General features: G+C 43.0%; 1 protein-coding gene across 1 annotated transcript in view; it reads right to left on the reverse strand.

The window, feature by feature from the left end:
- LOC146344563 (zona pellucida-binding protein 1-like) overlaps positions 1-19,991 on the reverse strand; it is a 50,705-nt gene that overhangs the window by 29,091 nt on the left and 1,623 nt on the right. Inside the window, exon 2 of the mRNA XM_084857623.1 lies at positions 13,888-14,031. Coding sequence (XP_084713749.1) covers positions 13,888-14,031 — 144 coding nt within the window. The remainder of the gene's footprint in view (positions 1-13,887; positions 14,032-19,991) is intronic.

Raw genomic sequence — 19,991 nt, forward strand, 5'->3', positions numbered from 1 at the left:
GAACGTGTTGGAGAGAGATCCCTTATCTCATCCTCTGACATAGATACTCGTCTGTAGCGAGGTGATCGGTACCAGCAGAGATCCTTCCTCTTTCCCTTGGGTCCTCAGGACGCGACCGTTGTTTTAGCGCCAAACAAGCGGAGCGCCTCCTTTCGGTGCCCTCTATCTGTCGCCGCTCCTGCGTCTGCGCCAAGCATCTAGCAAGCCCCCCTCCAGCGCTCTCTCACTGCCAGGGTCACTATCCCAGGAATGCTGGCAGGAGGAATCTCTGCCAGCTGCTGTGCTTGTGAGAGATGAGCAAGCTCCTCTCCCATGGATTGCTGTTCTTCCTTAGAATCAGAACTGCTGTGGGGCTCTATGGGCTCAGTTTCCACCCTGACATCGACGCTGAGACTGTTAGAATAGGAGAATCTAGCAATGGTGGAGGCAGTGGGATAGAAGATTTTTCTTCCCCCTTCTCTTTGTTTTTCTTTTTTCTCCCCTTCTTCTCTACTGGATGCTTCGAGGCCTTCACGTTTTTAGTCAACTTTTTTGCCAATGAAAGTGACAAAGAATGTCCAGGAGTCGGCGGATTTGGGTGCTCTTTAGCCAAGGCAGGTTGTAGTGGTGATGCTGGTCATGGCGACACCATGCCTGACAATATAGGAGAGGTCTCCAATCCGCAAGACCTTTGGTCTTTGGGAATGTCCACCGCTTCCAAAGCCTTTTTACAAAGCGCCGCCTTCAACTTGTCTGCCTGGTTTCTGCAAGCCTGCTTGGAAAAAGACTGACAGCGGTGGCAGGCTTGGACGATGTGTGCTTCCCCCAAGTAAAATAAACACAAAGAGTGTCCATCCGTAGGCGGCAACTTGCTCCCACAATGTACACACCTTTGAAAGGGGGCCCATGGGGCCATCCGCCTAAGGCAGATAGCGATCAATGATCGTGAACGCTAGGAAAACGCTAGGAAGAAAAGAACAGGCGGAATAAAAACAAAGAAAAAGAAGGACAGAGCCTCAGCGATTGAAGAAAAACAATCAATTCGATTGGAAGACGTTCCCAACAAGGTAACCACTACGGCAGTCGAAAGAGAACTGAGGGAATGGGCGGGAACCTGCAGGGACATGTACAGTGGACAGTGGGGGAGGATTCCCGCCAAAAACAAACAAACAAACATGTTCCTCAGCTACAGAAGTTTCCTGAATCAAGGCTCTGCACAGCAACAGAGCCCATATGTGTGATGTACAGAGACCAGGAAGAAGCATTCTTTGTTTTCCAACTTTCAGTCTGAATAAATGCAACGTGTGTGTGTTGTTGTTCTTTTTTTTAGGGAGACACCATTTTGTTTGTCTCTCCCACAGCTGTGATATGTGTTAATAAATTTCTGATTGTTCAACCTAACCTGCCTTGGATATTTCCTTAACAATTTGGTGCCATGACTCGGATCCCATATGCTGAGGAGAATCCAACCAATTTGGACCACCGTTCACTGAACACACCAGAAGTGCACACCAAGGTAAGAGACCTTTTGAAGTCTGGGACTCAGTGTGAGGCTGCCTGTGGGATGATGCTGCCTTGGCTGATGGGATACTGCCTTTAAAGAGACAGTCAGTAATTTAAGCACTTGGTAAGTTTTAGTTTTTTGTTTTGTTTTGTTTGTTTTTAGGGTTATAGAGGTCCATGGGATAAGGCGTCAGATGAGAGTTGCCTTGTGTGAATTAAGGAAAAGAATAGAACGAGAGTTGCCTGGTATGAACTGAGGTAAAAAAGGGGCAGAGCAAATTATAGTCACTGGAACCTTGTGTGAGTTTTCCTTCTTCCTTCCATGGTACGAGCAGGCTGGCAAGGCACGGCCCTCCTGAATAAATCATTCCTGAATGAACGGAGATTACAGTGAGTGACCTGACCTTTCCTTCACTCCCTGCCATGGTACAAGCTCCCTAGAGACCAAGTGTGCATCAGACACCTAGGAATAATCCCTGAAATTTGTCTGCAGAAAACTGATTAGGCTAAAAAATAAAACAAAATAAACCATCAATTATAAACAAATCAAAAGTGAGGCTACAGCAGACTATATAGATTGTCTAAAGACATTGTTGAAAAACATTCTAGAATTGCTGCCATTTTTTTGTAGCCAAAGTTGAGCATAAGAAAAATAAGTGTCCTCACAGGCCTGGTGATAGAAAGACTTCACACATCCCCCTCTTCCCTAGAACTTCTAAGACAGCTGAGAGGTTTATAACTTCATCAATGCCTGTTTCTTTCTATTGACCAGGGACCTTTTGTGTAAACTTGGCTGCACTATCTTTGTTCCCTGACAGAGTATATTTAGATATTCCTGAGCCACTTTCCTGGTCTTCCGAAGCTGAATCTGCTTCCACTGCTCCAAAACAAGCATTGTTCTAAAACAACTTGGGCCTCCTAATTATTCCATTCACTCTCTTCTGTTATGAAAAAATTTATATTGTGCTCTTAGTGTGCTTACCTAAAAGCATAGAAATAAGAACTGACTAGTGACATATTACAGTACTTTCCTTGATTCTGCAGCCGCTGCCCTCCTTGTTCAAGCCTCTGAAAATATTGTGTTAAGTTTTCCTTTAATTCTTTGTGTACCTCACTCAGTAGCAGCTCTTCTACTTAAAACAAAGACTCTGCACCTATCTCAATCACACCTCTTCATGTATGAAATTTTGCTTCTCTCTAGCAGTTATATTACAGCGTGATGTTGTTCCACTCTAAATCCTGCTTCTTTGCTGCCTGATCCTTCTGAGCCACTGACTAATGTAGATTGTGTGTATTTTGTAGATGGGTTTAGTCAAACAAATACTGAAAAGACATGCTGTCTGTACTTCCCATACTGTAAGTGGCAGAAGTCTTTGCCCTCTCTAGGGCTACTGCCTTATTCCTTTCAGTAATAAACCAGTCTCCCATGGTAACTTTTGAAGATGGTGCACAACTCCAAAATCAGGCCCAAATGTTGAAAAAGAAAAGTGGAGACTGACTGGTTGTTCTCAATACACTGACCATTTGTGGTGCTCCCCAGATGGCCGCCTGGTAGCACCCATGGTCCTTCTTCGCCACCTTGTAGTAGCAGATAAGGGTGGAATCAATCGAGTTAATCCCCTAAGAGGTGAAGTTGCTACAATGATTTAGATCAAGCATGTTGCATAATGCACTCAGAAACTTTGTTTTTGCTTTTAGAGAAAATGTCCTTATATCTGTATTTGTGGCTATTGTTCGTGCCATGTGGAAGTGTGAGTTTTTTACTCCTCTTAGTCATCAAATGCCTGTTCTTTGAGTCTGCTAGACAGATTGTCCTATATGCCACTTGAAAGTTACAACAGCAGCTTGTCACAGCATCTTCTCCCATGTAAAAATCAAGATGCAATGACTGTGTGTGACTGGCAATAGAGAATGAGTGTTGGCTGAGGATTGTCTGTATGGTCATGTATTAGCTAATGTGTTTGAACATGTATTGTAGCTTGAGCTCAACCTTCTGTGTGTACCACTAAGTGTTACTTCACAAAGAAGAAAATGCAAACTAAACTGAATGTTAGTTGAGAGATGCTGCATGTGCTAGAATGATGCTGTCAAGATGAGAACGAGATTTTAAAGTGGTCTGAGCAAGTGTAAACTTTTATTAAAAATCACTGGGGAGATATATTTGTACACTGAAGTAACAGTAGATTTGAAATCCTATGTGTTGTGCATTGTCCCGTTGTGTTGTTCTTATTCTCTTGCTTTGTCTTTTTGCTTTGTATGTAGCCTAGCAAGCTTAATGATAAATGATTTGTTTTAATTGCTTAATAAACAACTGCATATAGAATCTGTGAGAATTAAGGGAGGAGTGTATTAAATTTAGTTTCAGGAAAATAGCAAGCAGTCAGGTGTAAATTTGCCCAGAATCATATGCGGTAATAATGCAGTAATCAATAGCACAAGTACTCTGATATGCTAAAAAAAAAGTTGGCAATTTTCATGATTTTAGAGTTTGTTCTCATAGTTATATTCACATACAGGGAAAGCCACGCTTTTTGCTACTAAGAGAAGCTAAAACAATGCATCGTACTCGCTCTTCACACTGTATACCTTCTAAGTTATAGGGAATGCTTCTTTCTTACTGTGAGAAAAATTATTTTGCTGCCAAAAGAGAAAGGCCTTGGTGAAGGGGGGCCAGCAATGTGTGTACTTTCTGACAGTTTTCTAACTTAGTGAGACTTACTCTATAGAATCCTGAGTGAATTACCCTGTTATCTGTTCTGACCTGAGAGAAAGAAAGTGCACCTCCTGCTCAGATAGCCAGCCTCGAAGTACGATGCCCCGTCACTCCCCTGGAAACCAGAGTGACTGAACTGAGAATTAAGAGATGTGTATGCTTTCTTTTAACATACAAATAGATTTCATTCAAATGAAGAAATTTTATTCTTTTAAATATGTATTAGTGGTTGTGTGTACAAATCTCTTCAAATTCAACAGCATTTCCAGTGTCCCTACCATCCCCAGCCAGCAGAGCTGGTAGAAAAAAGAATTGAATCTTAAAGAACAAATTAGCCAAAACCTGTGCTAAGACTGGACTTAAATGGCCTGATGCTCTCACTTTGGCCCTGCTGAGCATGTGTGCCACTTTGCACCGACAGACTGGACTCAGTCCCCCTGAGATCCTTATAGGAAGACCCATGAGACTCCCATCTTCAGCACCTATTAAATAACATCTTACTAACTTGCATTGAAGTGATGACTGTGTTGAACTATTCCCAAGCATTAATGAAGTGTGTGAAGGCTTTCCAGTCACAGGTTAAAAAGTGTTTCCAGATGTTCCTATGATACAGTGTCACAACCTATAGCCTAGAGATTGAGTCTACATCAAAGTCCATCAGAAGAAATCTTCCCTTGAGCCTCACTGGAAAAGACCCCATCAGGTGCTGTTGACCATCCAAACCACCATGAAGCTGCAAAGACAGCCTACCTGGATCCCCACATCCCCTGCAAGAAAGTGTTGCCCCCTGGAGACAATGTGCCCCAGATCCAGACAACGTTGGATGTGCCCTAACACAGAGTTCATCAGCCCTTTGAGTCATTTTGGACCCAGAAAGAGAAGAATATCTCTGGTTGCCATCATGGTGCTGACTTGTTGCCCTTTTTCCTGCTATTTTGTGAGATCTTCACAAAGATCTGTGAGACTTTGGGCACTTTGGCCTCCTCTGGATTACAAAATAGCCACCTCTAAAAGACTGTTAATGAGCCAAGCACTTGCTGGCGAGGTGAGCATAAGCCTAGCAGTGAGCCTAGCTCCTGTTAGTGAAGAGTTGTCTCATCATCCATCAGAGGCATGTTCGCGTGATGCGGCCACCTGCATCCTTCTCCTGCTTGACATCTTCAGTTGCATGAAAGCAAAGAACACTTTCCTGAAAGTAGCGAACAAGATTCAAGTAGACTTAAATGTATCCAACTGCTAGATCTGCAGCCACGTGGCAGTCCATGCTCATGGAAGCATACCAATAATCCCAATCCCACAAAATGAGACTAAAATGACTAAACCCTATTACCTAGATCTACCAGAAACAGCCACCTAGCAAGATGTACGATGTAATACACATAATTGTTGTTTGTATTGTTTTCTTCCAGGTAACCATTGCTTTGATTAAATGTTGTATCAGATTTCTTACAAAAACTATGCATAAAGCTGAACTGCACTAGATAGTCAGTAGAATGCAAAGAGAAATGTGAAAAAGAGATTGAACAACCGATAACAATACAAGCATAGATGGTGAGCGTGATAGGCTCAAAGGGGGGACTGTGAAGGCAGGCCTGACTAAGCCTTGTAAATAGTTTGGTTCAGACGAGGTGCTTAATGGGACTGAGAGTGAGTGAGTGAGTGTGTGTGTGTGTCTGACCATGAGAAGGTAATTGTAACTTGCTCATTAGCAAGACATTCCTATTCACCAAAGTAACTCATCCCTAAAGATAAGAAGGCCACTGTGCTGATAAGACTGTTGCTGAGTACTAATTGGTATGCGTAGTGTGTTTTTGTTGTTCTCCAACTTTCAGTCTGAATAAATGCATCGTGTTTCTTTTTTTTAGGGAGACACCGTTTCGTCTGTCTCTCCCACAGCTGTGATGTGCATTAATAAATTTCTGACTGTTCAACCTAAACTGCCTTGGATATTCCCTTAACAACTGCAACCCACAATAAAATTGCTCTCCTAGCTTCAGAGAATATGATAACCCATCATGGGTAAAAATAACCCTACAATAAGCCATGGGTTCTCGCCATAGCTTGTTGCTGAAAAATAAGCCACCCCATAGAAAGCACTCTGTGTTCAGGTGATATGATTAGCAACTGTGGCTGGCTGCCTATGATGGGTTGTCATGTTGTGTGAACCCAGTCTACATCTTTTAAAACTAAGCTCTCCAGCTCCCTCATCTTAGCTCAGAGGCTTCTAGCAATAGCCTATAAACACCACAGATGGTTTTCCTCTCCAAATGTCTCTGGCATGTGTGGCCTCCTATTGGCTTACATATCCCATTTTGTGCTCATTCCCTAGTTTTATCCCATCCTCATCGGGATGATCAGAAACGTTTTCACCCTCATCCCCTAGATCTGACCATTCATCCCCAAACAGATGCTCTCCAGCTCCTATCAGCTTTCCTCCAGGGATGAGTTTAAAAGTGGGAATACCCAAAGAACTGCTGCCACTATTGTTAGGGTCTTTTTTTTTTTTTTCCTAAAAGAGGCTCACATAACTCATCTGTGATAAAAGTCTTCCAGGGCAATTTAATAGCCCAAGTTATGTATGGATCACAACTGTGCATATATAAAGAGTTCTGCTCCCTGGAAGCAATTCAGTCCAAGTTTTTGAGGACTAACCTTGGTGTACCACGCTGTCTTCCTAATGCCCTGATTACAGTGGAATTTGGTATGGTTCCACTTGAAGTACGTGCCTGGCTCCATGTAATTAACTACTGGTTTAAATTAAATCTTATCCCTTCTGGACTAGCCTTTCTGATTGTCAGGAGCGCCCTAGCAGCTGCTTTCAGTACACTCCAATAGCCAAGTCAAGACACAGATGAAAGGATTCTTTTCAAGGCTTTAATCCTTTTATAACTTAATGACTATTTCAGATGCTAATCACCAGCAACTAAGCAATGAACAGCAGAGTAGCCTATGCTCCGGGTAGGCAGTTGATCCCCGTTTGAAGGAGAATCACTCAAAGACCCTGAACTTATGGGCTAGGGAGAGATCCTCCCTCTTTCCCTTGGGTCCACGGGAAGCGGCTGTTGCTTGCGTGCCAAATGGGCGCTATGCCTCCTTTCTGCGCCCTCCATCACTCGTCGCTCCGTGCGTCTGCGTCGAGCGTCTAGCAAGCCCCACTCCCGCACTTTCTCACTGCTAGGATCACTATCTATCTCAGGAATGCCGGCAGAAGGAATCTCTGCCAGCTGCTGTGCCTGTGAGGGATGAGCTGGCTCCTCTCCCACGGATTGCTGATCCTCCTCAGAATCAGAACTGCTCTGGGGTTCTATCGGCTCAGTTTCCACCCTGACATCGATCCTATCAGATAATTTCTCCTTTAGTTGGGCAAGAGCTTTTGAGGAGAAATTACTGTGGTATGAACTCTCCACCCGCCCCCATCTTATTATACCTGGGATTTTCAAGAGCTAAAGAAATAATCAAGCAATGGATCTGGGATGTAGCCTTACAGGAAGACAGAGCAAAGTCTCACTACTATCTGACAGCTGGTAATCACAATAAAAACTTTGCTCCCACATATTACCTTTATGCTCTGGAAACCCCCAAATATTGCAGAGCCTTTATCCTGGCTCATATTAATGTCTTACCATCAGCTCTTCTGGAAGGGAGATGCCCATGAATCCCACACTCTCGATGTGTTTGCTCCTCTCAGACAGGCATGGTAGAAACAACTGGACATGTCTTATATTATAAGGACATTTGCTCCCAGTATATTGCCCTGATTTTAATAAAACTCCCAGGCAGATCTAATAAGTTTTACTCCTCCCATCTTCTTTCAGTCTTTACTAAGAAACTAACTTTTAAGGTGGCAAAATTCTGTGCCCACACATGTTCTATTAGGAATCAAAGGTTAAATCTTATTACAGTTCATCTTAGTGTTAGCCAATACTAATAGATAATGTCATTGAAGCTAGTATGATCTGAACCTGTTATTCTATGTATGCTTTGTATTTGTAGCTGGTACTGAATTAGTTAGCTTGGCTCATATTTTGTATTCCTAGTGGCTGGTCTGTGACTGTAATGAATTAAAAACAAAGTTTAAAAGCAGTTATATTTACCCCTGCACTCCCACCCACACACATATAAAACATGCACAGAAGACAAGTGGGAATTGCAACAAAAAAGTTGTAGAGGAGGCCTGTGCCCTCCTCTACAATACTTCATCCGTTCCGCTTCTCCCTGGTTTTGTTCCCCCCCCCCCCAACAGACAGTTAGCATTCTCTAACAACTGTGCACACTCAGTTATTGAGCTGTTTCTGGAATCCCCCTCTTTACGGTTCTCTCTCTCTCTCTGCATTTTTTCATTTCTGCAAAGTGGGGGTCACAGAGAACCTCCCACTGAAGGGGACCAAGCAAGACTGGGTGATGTAATAATATTTTGCCAGTACTTTGAGATCTGCACGGGCTGCCAGGCTGTTTCCAGACCCATTTCAAATTGCTGGCTTTATCTCTTAAATCCCTACATTATTTGGGGCCAGGTTACCTGGAGGAGCATCTCCTCCCATATTTACTTACCTGGACACTAAGATGATCAGGTGAAGCCATCCTCCAGGTGCCCCCACGAAATGAGGCAAGAGGCTACAAGACAGAGGGCCTTTTCAGTGATGGTACCCCATCTGTGGAATGCCCTCTCCCAAGAGCCTCACCTCAATACTTCAATGCAGGCATTTCAGCCATGGTTATTGTTCCACCAGGTTTCTGTTATCCCTATAAAAGTGGGGGCGGTGATCCCAAGGTGCACCATTCTAGTTTCTTCCAAGTTTATTACCTACATTTCTTGCATAAATATTTTTAAAACTTGAATTTATTGAATGTTCTTTATATACAACAGCATAAAGTTTTTAATCAATTTTTATTGTGAGTTTAAAAAAAACAAAAACAAAAAACCGATCAAACCCCCCAAAATTAAAAATATAACAACATATTCTAAAATCCTCAGTTTCAAATATTACAATATTCTAGGGAGAAAAAAAGAGAAAAAGAGTAGGTTACACATAAACCTCAGTAAAAGCAGAACAGATATCCAAATATAAGTCCAAGTAAAAACAAGACCTGGAGCTGACTGTGGCTCAGATCATGAGCTGCTTCTTGCAAAATTTCGGCTTAAATTGAAGAACGTAGGGGAAACCACTAAACCATTCAGGTATGACCTAAATCATATCCCTTATGAATATACAGTGGAGGTGAGGAATAGATTTCAGGGATTAGACCTGATAGACAGAGTGCCTGAGGAACTATGGACGGAGGTGCGTAACATTGTTCAAGAGGCAGCAACTCAATCCATCCCAAAGAAAAAGAAATGCAAGAAAGCCAAGTGGCTGTCTGAGGAGGCTTTACAAGTAGCTGAGGAAAGAAGGGAAGTGAAAAGCAAGGGAGAAAGGGGAAGATATATCCCACTGAATGCAGAGTTCCAGAGAATAGCAAGGAGAGACAAGAAGGCCTTCTTAAATGAACAATGCAAAGAAATCGAGGAAAACAACAGAATGGGAAAGACTAGAGATCTCTTCAAGAAAATCGGAGATATCAAGAGAACGTTTTGTGCAAAGACGGGCATGATAAAGGACAAAGAAGGCAGGGACCTAACAGAAGCAGATGAGATTAAGAAGAGGTGGAAAGAATACGCAGAAGAACTATACAGGAAAGATCTTAATGTCCCTGATAGCCATGATAGTGTGCTCACTGAACTTGAGCCTGGCATCCTAGAGAGTGAAGTCAAGTGGGCCTTAGGAAGCATCAAAGCTAGCGGAGATGACAGTATTCCAGCTGAGCTATTTAAAATCCTAAAAGATGATGATGTTAAAGTGCTGCACTCAGTATGCCAACAAATTTGGAACACTAAACAGTGGCCACAAGACTGGAAAAGGTCAGTTTACATTCCAATTCCAAAGAAGGGCAACGCCAAAGAGTGTTCAAACTACCATACAATTGCGCTCATTTCACATGCCAGCAAGGTGATGCTCAAAATCCTACAAGCTAGGCTTCAGCAGTATGCGAACCGAGAACTACCAGAAGTACAAGCTGGGTTTCAAAGAGGCAGAAGAACTAGAGATCAAATCGCCAACATTCACTGGATCATGGAGAAAGCAAGAGAATTCCAGAGAAACGTCTATTTCTGCTTCATTGACTACGCTAAAGCCTTTGATTGTGTGGATCACAACAAACTGTGGGAAATTCTGAAAGAGATGGGGGTATCAGACCACCTTACCTGTCTCCTGAGAAACCTCTACGGGGGTCAAGAAGCAACAGTAAGAACCAGACATGGAACAACCGATTGGTTCCAAATTGGGAAAGGAGTATGACAAGGCTGCATGTTGTCACCTTGCTTATTTAACTTATATGCAGAGTACATCATGAGAAACGCCGGGTTGGATGAATCACAGGTTGGAATTAAGATTGCCGGGAGAATTATCAACAACCTCCGATACGCAGATGATACCACCCTAATGGCAGAAAGCGAAGAGATCTAAAGAGCCTCTTGTTGAGGGTGAAAGTGGAGAGTGCAAAAGCTAGTTTGAAACTCAACATTAAAAAAACTAAGATCATGGCATCTGGCCCCATCACTTCCTGGCATATAGAAGGGGAAGAAATGGAAGCAGTGACAGATTTTATTTTCTTGGGCTCCAAGATCACGGCAGACGGTGACTGTAGCCATGAAATTAAAAGATGCTTGCTCCTTGGGAGGAAAGCTTTGGAAACCTAGACAGCATAGTAAGAAGCAGAGACATCACCTTGCCGACAAAAGTCTGTCTAATCTAAGCTATGGTTTTCCCAGTAGTAATGTATGGCTGTGAGAGCTGGACTATAAGGAAGGCTGAGCACCGAAGAATCGATGCTTTCGAACTGTGGTGCTGGAGAAGACTCTTACAAGTCCCCTGGACTGCAAGGAGGTCAAATCAGTCCATCCTAAAGGAAATCAACCCCGAGTGCTCATTGGGAGGACAGATACTGAAGCGGAAGCTCAAATATTTTGGCCACCTAATGCGAAGAGAAAACTCTCTGGAAAAGACCTTGATGCTGGGAAAGCCTGAAGGCAAAAGGAGAAGGGGACGGCAGAGGATGAGATGGCTAGATAGCATCACTGATGCAATGAATATGGACTTGAGCATGCTCCGGGAGAGAGCGCAGGACAGGAAGGCCTGGCATGCTATGGTCCATGGGGTCATGAAGAGTCGGATATGACTGAACAACAACAACAAAGGATCACTTCCCCTAAAGGATCAGTTTTGCAGTTTGCGGGTGCTGGTAGATCCAGCATTGTCATTAGAGGCATTTGGTGGCCAGCTTCAGCCAATATGCTAACTACGTTCCTATATGAATGGAGATAGCCCTGCTTCACTTACCTATTCTCTGTTAACCTCACATCTGGACTACTGTAATGCTATATGGGACAGCCTTTGAAAACAACCCAGAAACTCCAACTAGTCCAGAATAAGGCTGCAACTTTATTAATGAGGACTGGGTGATTAGAACATATTACTCTACTGCTTTATAATCTGCACTGGCTGCCAGGCCATTTCTGGGCACAATTAAAAGTGCTGGGTTTGATCTTTAAGACCCTTAATGGCTTGGGACCAGGTTACCTGAAGGATCGCCTCCTCCCACCACCTACCCAGACCCTAAGATCATTGTCAGAGGCGTATCTCCAGACGTTCCTGCCAAGTGAGGTGCGCTAGGTGGTTACTGTGGAAAAGGCCTTTTTGGTGGTGACACCTTGGCTATGGATTTCCCCCCTGCCCCCGCCCAACTCATGCCTTCTTTATATTTTTTCCAGCCCCCGATGAAGAACCTTTTATTTTCCCAGATTGTTTAGATTCATGCAGTTTTAAATTGGATGAATTTTAGATCTGCTGTGTACTTTTAGTGATGCTGGGTATTTTATTTTATGACCTATTGTTGAAATGTTTATGTTGCATTTTGTTGTTTCATTGAGTGTTATTGTATTTTAATGTTTTATTGTTGTAAGCCACCCAAAGAACACTGTTATTTTGCAGCATATAAGTAGTGTAAATACTTATAGCACAATCCTAGCTAAATTATAAAAAAGCAAAGGTATATATTTTTGTTTATGTTTAAAGTGTCTAATCTACCTTTCTGCTATGTAGCACTCAAGAGGGTACATAATTTAAGAAAACAACAAAATAAAAAATCAGTAAAATAAAAACATTTCAAATATGTAAGCAGACAGGAGTAAAAAGAAGAAGCCCAAATTACATCAACAGAAGCACACTTACCCCAAATTAAATAGTCAAGGGGGAAAAGGCTTTCACCTGCCATTTAAACTCAGGAGGGATGTGGCCTATTGAAAGAGTTCACTACTGAAAGAGCATTCCACAGGGTAAATATCACCTCTGTGGAGGACATGACCCAGGGTGGGTGGGGGCATTATCAGATTTAACTTACCAAGTTCAAATGGAAGCAGACTTTCCTACAGATACCGTCCCCCAACCACTAAGGCTATGGGTACCACAAGTGGCACAGGCAGCAGGACAGGAGCAGAAGCCCATGGGCCTGGCTGGAACATGGAGTCAAAATGTAAACTCTTGCTTATTTTCCCCATCTGATTCTGCTGACTGCCTTAAACAAAACTGTAGCGGGTTGGGTCTGTATATCATTCCCTATATTAGCAACATGCGGGAGTACCAATCCTTCCATAGCTAAAACAGCACCATCCGTATACAAGAGGGAGGCATCTGCAGGCTCAGGGGAAAGTACAAAAAAAAGTTCAAAGTACTTTTGCAAAGTACAAACAATTCTTTCAGGGGAAAAACCCTATGGGGCAATCCCACCCCGCCACCCCATAACAGCCCAATGAGGACAGAGCATGATCAGACCTTTGTTCTGGTTTCAAATTCTAATTTGTATGATTCAGCCACCTTGCTGAAGTTAAGCAGACCTGGGTCTCGGCATTGCTTGGATGGGGGAAACCTGGGAATGCGCATGCATGCCACCTTGATAATAGAAGAAAGGTGGGATATAAATGTCCAGAATACAATCCAACATACCAGAGTTTTCCAGTTTGTGGTTTAACAAATCTGGATGGATCCCTCCATGAGCCAAGGAATGTTGAGGAGAGTGGGGAGAAGAGAAAGTTGGGGAGGAAATTGGCCAGACTGCTGTTAACAATTTATAGCAACCTTGAGGGTATGGGGATTTAGGCATGTGCACCAGGAGGCATGCATCCTCCAAACCTAATTCCCATTGGTTCAGGATGCAATAAGCTTTTACGGCTCCTGAGGCATGAATCAGGTTCAGTGGTAAAGTGATTCCTCTCTTCCATCCATCCAAAGACCCCCAACAGCTTAAAGTATCCTGGAAGGAAGGATGAAATAAGGGTTGGGCATGCAGTTGGGCATTTTCCAGCCCCAATCCCCCCCCCTCCAATTCTCCTATTCATTGCAGAGAAAGAGAAAAAATCCTCACCCACAATATTCTGTTCAGGTTCAGATGCAGATAAGCATCGTCCTGCTCACCTAGCCCCAGCAATTCCTTGTGGGCTCGCAACTTGTGGATTTGTACAAGTGAAATGCCCTATTCTACTACTCTCTTCTACTTTTTTTGCTTTTCATGCAAATGAGTTCCTGAATCTTTCACAAATGAATGTCATAGCTACAAAACAATATAAATTTAGAAATCAATATTACTAAAACATTACTTACCATAGATCATGAAATGGATTTCTGTAGTCAGTTGATCACCATTGTATATATAGTTCACTTTGCAAGTATAACCTCCAGAGTCACTGCCCTTAATATTATACATCTCCAAGCTACCATCATCAGATAAAACAAATCTCTGTGATTCTACAAATAAAAACATATCAAAAATATTAACATTGTGAAATTAAATATTAATGAATAATAACTATAAAGCCATATATATGTGGGGTTCTAATTTCTAAGGGTTATGAAGGTCCTCTAGAGCATTTCTACACCAGGCTAAGATCCCACAACTTCACTGGGGCTTTCTGCTTAGGTTTTAAATGTAGGATCGCAACAGGCTCCCTTTACAAGTGCTCCCCCCCCGTTTTCCCCTTTTATCTGCATTGTTATTTGTTCTACATGTTTCATTATACAGCCACTAGATGGCTGCGCTGTGGTCTAGCTCCTCTTATTGCAGGATTTCCACTTTTCATGGGGGAACTCAAGGCACTGTCATATGATATTTCATTATCTCCAATCTTTGAATAAATGGGATAAAGGTCATTTAGTGCGGGAGACACCCTGGAGGTTGATGACTTCATGCAAACTTCCATGAGCAACCAATCTCAATAGCAGGATAAAAGCCCCGTGTGGAGAAGCTGCTAGTCTGATGTTCAGCAGTATAGCATGATTCCCTATAATAAAGCACTCCTAGCATGCATTTTATACAGCCCTTGATAAAACATACAGTAGTGTGCCACAAGCAAAGAAAAACGGAAATATTAACAATGAACATATAGGCAGTTCAGTCCTATAATCATACTATGCCAGTAGGCAAAAGTAACATAACATCTGTGTAATGTAGCTACAATCCTATGCACTACCAGCAGTAAGGCGAAAGCAAAATGATACTAATAGAAACAAGAGATAGTGTAGCAATGGTAACAGACATTCAAAACTGCTAACTTTACACCAGCAAGAGAGGTTGGAGGTGCAACTTTGCCCTACGGAAGGATAGGAGCCAGACTAATGGAGAATCCTAATCCACTGCTTTCAAAGTTCTGCCAGCTCTCACCAGCAAGGGCAGGAGGTGGGATAGTATTACTTTTATTTCCTGGTGGAGCAGCATCAGCATCTTCTTCTTCTTCTGAAAAGGGAATTCCCTCCCACTGAAATTAATGGAAAGGAAATTTCCTACACCAGCTTCTCCCTGCCATAGGTGAGGCTGGCACAGGTGAGAGACCCAATCCAGGATCCTCTCAAAGGAACAAGGCCACCTCACAATACTTGGTTTCTTTGTTGTTGTTCAGTCGTTCAGTCGTGTCCGACTCTTCGTGACCCCATGGACCATAGCACACCAGGCCTTCCTGTCCTGCGCTCTCTCCCGGAGTGTGCTCAAGTTCATATTCATTGCATCGGTGATGCTATCTAGCCATCTCATCCTCTGCCGTCCCCTTCTCCTTTGGCCTTCAGGCTTTCCCAGCATCAGAGTCTTTTCCAGAGAGTTTTCTTTTCACATTAGGTAGCCAAAATATTTGAGCTTCCGCTTCAGTATCTGTCCTTCCAATGAGCAGTCAAGGTTGATTTCCTTTAGGATTGACTGATTTGACCTCCCTGCAGTCCAGGGGACCCGTAGGAGTCTTCTCCAGCACCACAGTTCAAAAGCATCAATTCTTCGGCGCTCAGCCTTCCTTATAGTCCAGCTCTCACAGCCATATGTTGTACTGGGAAAACCATAGCTTTGATTAGACGGACGTTTGGCGGCAAGGTGATGTCTCTGCTTCTTACTATGCTGTCTAGGTTTCCATAGCTTTCCTCCCAAGGAGCAAGCGTCTTTTAATTTCATGGCTACAGTCACCATCTGCGGTGATCTTGGAGCCCAAGAAAGTAAAATCTGTCACTGCTTCCATTTCTTCCCCTTCTATATGCCAGGAAGTGATGGGGCCAGATGCCATGATCTTAGTTTTTTTAATGTTGAGTTTCAAACCAGCTTTTGCACTCTCCTCTTTCACCCTCAACAAGAGGCTCTTGAGATCCTCTTCGCTTTCTGCCATTAGGGTGGTATCGTCTGCATATCTGAGGTTGATGATAATTCTCCCAGCAATCTTAATTCCGACCTGTGATTCATCCAACCCGGCGTTTCTCATGATGTACTCTGCATATAAGTTAAATAACCAGGGTGACAATATGCAGCCTTGTCGTACTCCTTTCCCAATTTTGAACCACTAGGTTGTTCCATGTCTGGTTCTTACTGTTGCTTCTTGACCCTCGTAGAGGTTTCTCAGGAGACAGGTAAGGTGGTCTGCTACTCCCATCTCTTTCAGAATTTGCCACAGTTTGTTGTGATCCACACAATCAAAGGCTTTAGTATAGTCAATGAAGCAGAAATAGACGTTTTTCTGGAATTCTCTTGCTTTCTCCATGATCCAGCGAAAGTAGGCGATTTGATCTCTAGTTCCTCTGCCTCTTCGAAACCCAGCTTGTACTTCTGGTAGTTCTCGGTTCACATACTGCTGAAGCCTAGCTTGTAGGATTTTGAGCATCACCTTGCTGGCATGTGAAATGAGCGCAATTGTGCGGTAGTTTGAACACTCTTTGGCGTTGCCCTTCTTTGGAATTGGAATGTAAACTGACCTTTTCCAGTCTTGCGGTCATTGTTGAGTGTTCCAAATTTGTTTGCATATTGAATGCAGCACTTTAACAGCATCATCTTTTAGGATTTTAAATAGCTCAGCTGGAATACTGTCATCTCCACTAGCTTTGTTGTTAGTAATGCTTCCTAAGGCCCACTTGACTTCACTCTCTAGGATGCCAGGCTCAAGTTCAGTGAGCACACTATCATGGCTATCAGGGACATTCAGATCTTTCCTGTATAGTTCTTCTGTGTATGCTTTCCACCTCTTCTTAACCTCATCTGCTTCTGTTAGGTCCCTGCCTTCTTTGTCCTTTATCATGCCTGTCTTTGCACAAAATGTTCCCTTGATATCTCCAATTTTCTTGAAGAGATCTCTAGTCTTTCCCATTCTGTTGTTTTCCTCAATTTCTTTGCATTGTTCATTTAAGAAGGCCTTCTTGTCTCTCCTTGCTATTCTCTGGAACTCTGCATTCAGTGGGATATATCTTCCCCTTTCTTCCTTGCTTTTCGCTTCCCTTCTTTCCTCAGCTACTTGTAAAGCCTCATCAGACAGCCACTTGGCTTTCTTGCATTTCTTTTTCTTTGGGATGGATTTAGCTGCTGCCTCCTGAACAATGTTACGGACCTCCGTCCATAGTTCCTCAGGCACTCTGTCTATCAGGTCTAATCCCTGAAATCTATTCCTCACCTCCACTGTATATTCATAAGGGATATGATTTAGGTCATACCTGAATGGTTTAGTGGTTTTCCCTACGTTCTTCAATTTAAGCCAAAATTTTGCAAGAAGCAGCTCATGATCTGAGCCACAGTCAGCTCCAGGTCTTGTTTTTACTGACTTTATAGAGCTTCTCCATCTTTGGCTGCAAGGACATAATCAATCTGATTTCGATATTGACCATCTGGTGATGTCCATGTGTAGAGTCGTCTCTTGTACTGTTGGAAAAGAGTGTTTGCTATGATCAGCGTGTTCTCTTGGCAAAACTTCATTAGCTTTTGTCCTGCTTCATTTTGTACACCAAGGCCATGCCTGCCTGTTATCCCGGTGATTTCTTGACTTCCTGCTTTAGCATTCCAATCCCCTATGATGAAGAGGACATCTTTTTTTGGTGTTAGTTCTAGAAGGTGTTGTAGGTCTTCATAGAACCGATCAACCTCAGCTTCTTCGGCCTCAGTGGTTGGGGCATAGACTTGAATTACTGTGATGTTGAATGGTTTGCCTTGGATTCGTACTGAGATCATTCTATCGTTTTTAAGATTGTACCCCAGTACTGCTTTTCCCACCCTTTTGTTGACTATGAGTGCTACTCCATTTCTTCTAAGGGATTCTTGCCCACAGTAGTAGATATGATGGTCACCTGAATTAAATTCGCCCATGCCTGTCCATTTTAGTTCGCTGATTCCCAAGATGTCGATGTTCAATCTTGCCATCTCATGTTTGACCACCTCCAGCTTACCTTGATTCATTGATCTGACATTCCAGGTTCCTAAACAAAATTGTTCTTTACAGCATCGGATTTTCTTTTCACCACCAGACACATCCACAGCTTAGTGTCCTTTCGGCTTTGGCCCAGCTGCTTCACTCTTTCTGGCGCTACTTGGAAATACCCTCTGCTCTTCCCCAGTAGTATATTGGACACCTTCCGACCTGAGGGGCTCATCTTCCGGCGTCATCTCTTTTAGCCTTGTGATACGTTCCATGGGGTTTTCTTGGCAAGAATACTGGAGTGGGTTGCCATTTCCTTCTCCAGTGGACCACATTTTGTCAGAACTCTCTGCCATGACCTGTCCGTCTTGGGTGGCCCTGCACGGCATAGCTTATGGCTTCACTGAGTTACGCAAGCCCCTTCGCCACAACAAGGCAGTGATCCATGAAGGGGTCTTTGTTTCTACCGCCAGCAGAAACACTGCTGGCGATAACCCTACACTTGCCGAGCTTTCCACAGGCCGTACCAGGATGCTCAATCCACTCCAATGGTGGAGGGACTCTTCTGCCCCACCCTAATTCCCCTCCTCTAATCCTCCCTTGTCATGCCCCAAATCCATTTCTTCCTTGTTACGCCAGCAGTTATGCTTTGTAGGATTTACGTGGACTTTAGATTACACAGGTATAAGAACATCCCTGCACCATTGTAAATAACCTATACTATCATAATCTAGAGTTATGCCAGCATAAGGGGTTTTGCTAGCTGGTCTAGCTGGTGTAACCCAAAGACAGGATTGCACAGTAAGGATGCAATCCTATGTAAGTTTAGTCAGAAAAAAGTCCTAAAACTCCAAGCATTCCCCAACCAGCACTGCTGTCTGGGGAATGCTGGGAATTGTAGGTCTTTTTCTGTCTAAATATGCATAGGATTACACCCTAAATCTCCTTAACTGATGGCACTTTTAACATACGTTTTTAGGCCAAACAGTCATTGAAAGCAGCAATTGGCAATATAAGGCCCACAAAACTCTTCCAGCCTAATAAGGCTTTACTCCCTTTCTCCTCTGGAATGATCAGCAGGATGAATAGCATTCATACTCCTTACATCACCTACTCCTGATCTTAAGGTTACAACCCTTTGAATCTTAGAAGGTTCTCCATCAAGCATTATTGTTCAGAATAAAAATAAAATAAAAATACGATTAGTAACCTGGGAAGAAAATTCTTGGGGTAATCTTTACTGGCTGCATTCATGTTTTTATGATCTGGAGTAACGTTTGATATTCCACAACTTATTAGCTCTATCCTTCATATATTTCTCTGCACACAGAATAGTAACTCTCATCGCAACCTAATCTTATGCATGTCTACTCAAAAGTAAATTCCATTATGGTCAATGAGGCTTCCTGCCAAATAAGTCTGTATAGGATTGTGCTATTAAGCTTCCGTTATAAGTTTAAGACTGCAGTCCTGTATCTAGGAGTAAACCCCATTGAACTCTAAGTTTAGTTTATATATATGCTGCTTTTCCACAGTGAATTGTGCCCAAAGCACTGCACAGTGACTTTAAACTTATTAATATAAATATTTGAAAAATGTATGTTACGTGACATCGGTACATTCACATAAAAAAACACAATTCCAGAAACATAGGACAAGTTCAGTACTTGAATGAAATCACCTAAATGTAATACATAACAAGTACAGAGCAAATCCAAAATTAACAGACAAAAAAGGGAAATAAAAAATACAGCTAATCTATGCTACTAGCTCTAGAGCTGTTGCAATCCAAGAGGCCACAAAGGCCTGGCTTATATAGAGTTCTGGGGCAAGGGAGGGGGAGGTTCTTCTCAAATGGTTCACAGATGGCTCCCTCATCTCTCCTCCAGATGAGGCTGGCAGCAGTAAAACAGGAATGCTGGGGAGGAGCAGTGATGCTCCTTCTTCCCCAGCCTCCCAAATGCTCTGGCTGATAGAGCTGGTCTTACTGCACTCCCACTATCTCACACTGTTTCCTCCCCATACATGTAGGTCCAGATCTTATTATTCTCCACAGTCTTATCA

This window comes from Heloderma suspectum, chromosome 5 (assembly GCF_057233095.1).
Source record: "Heloderma suspectum isolate Gila_16-S chromosome 5, 16-S_ref, whole genome shotgun sequence".
Taxonomy (NCBI): domain Eukaryota; kingdom Metazoa; phylum Chordata; class Lepidosauria; order Squamata; family Helodermatidae; genus Heloderma; species Heloderma suspectum.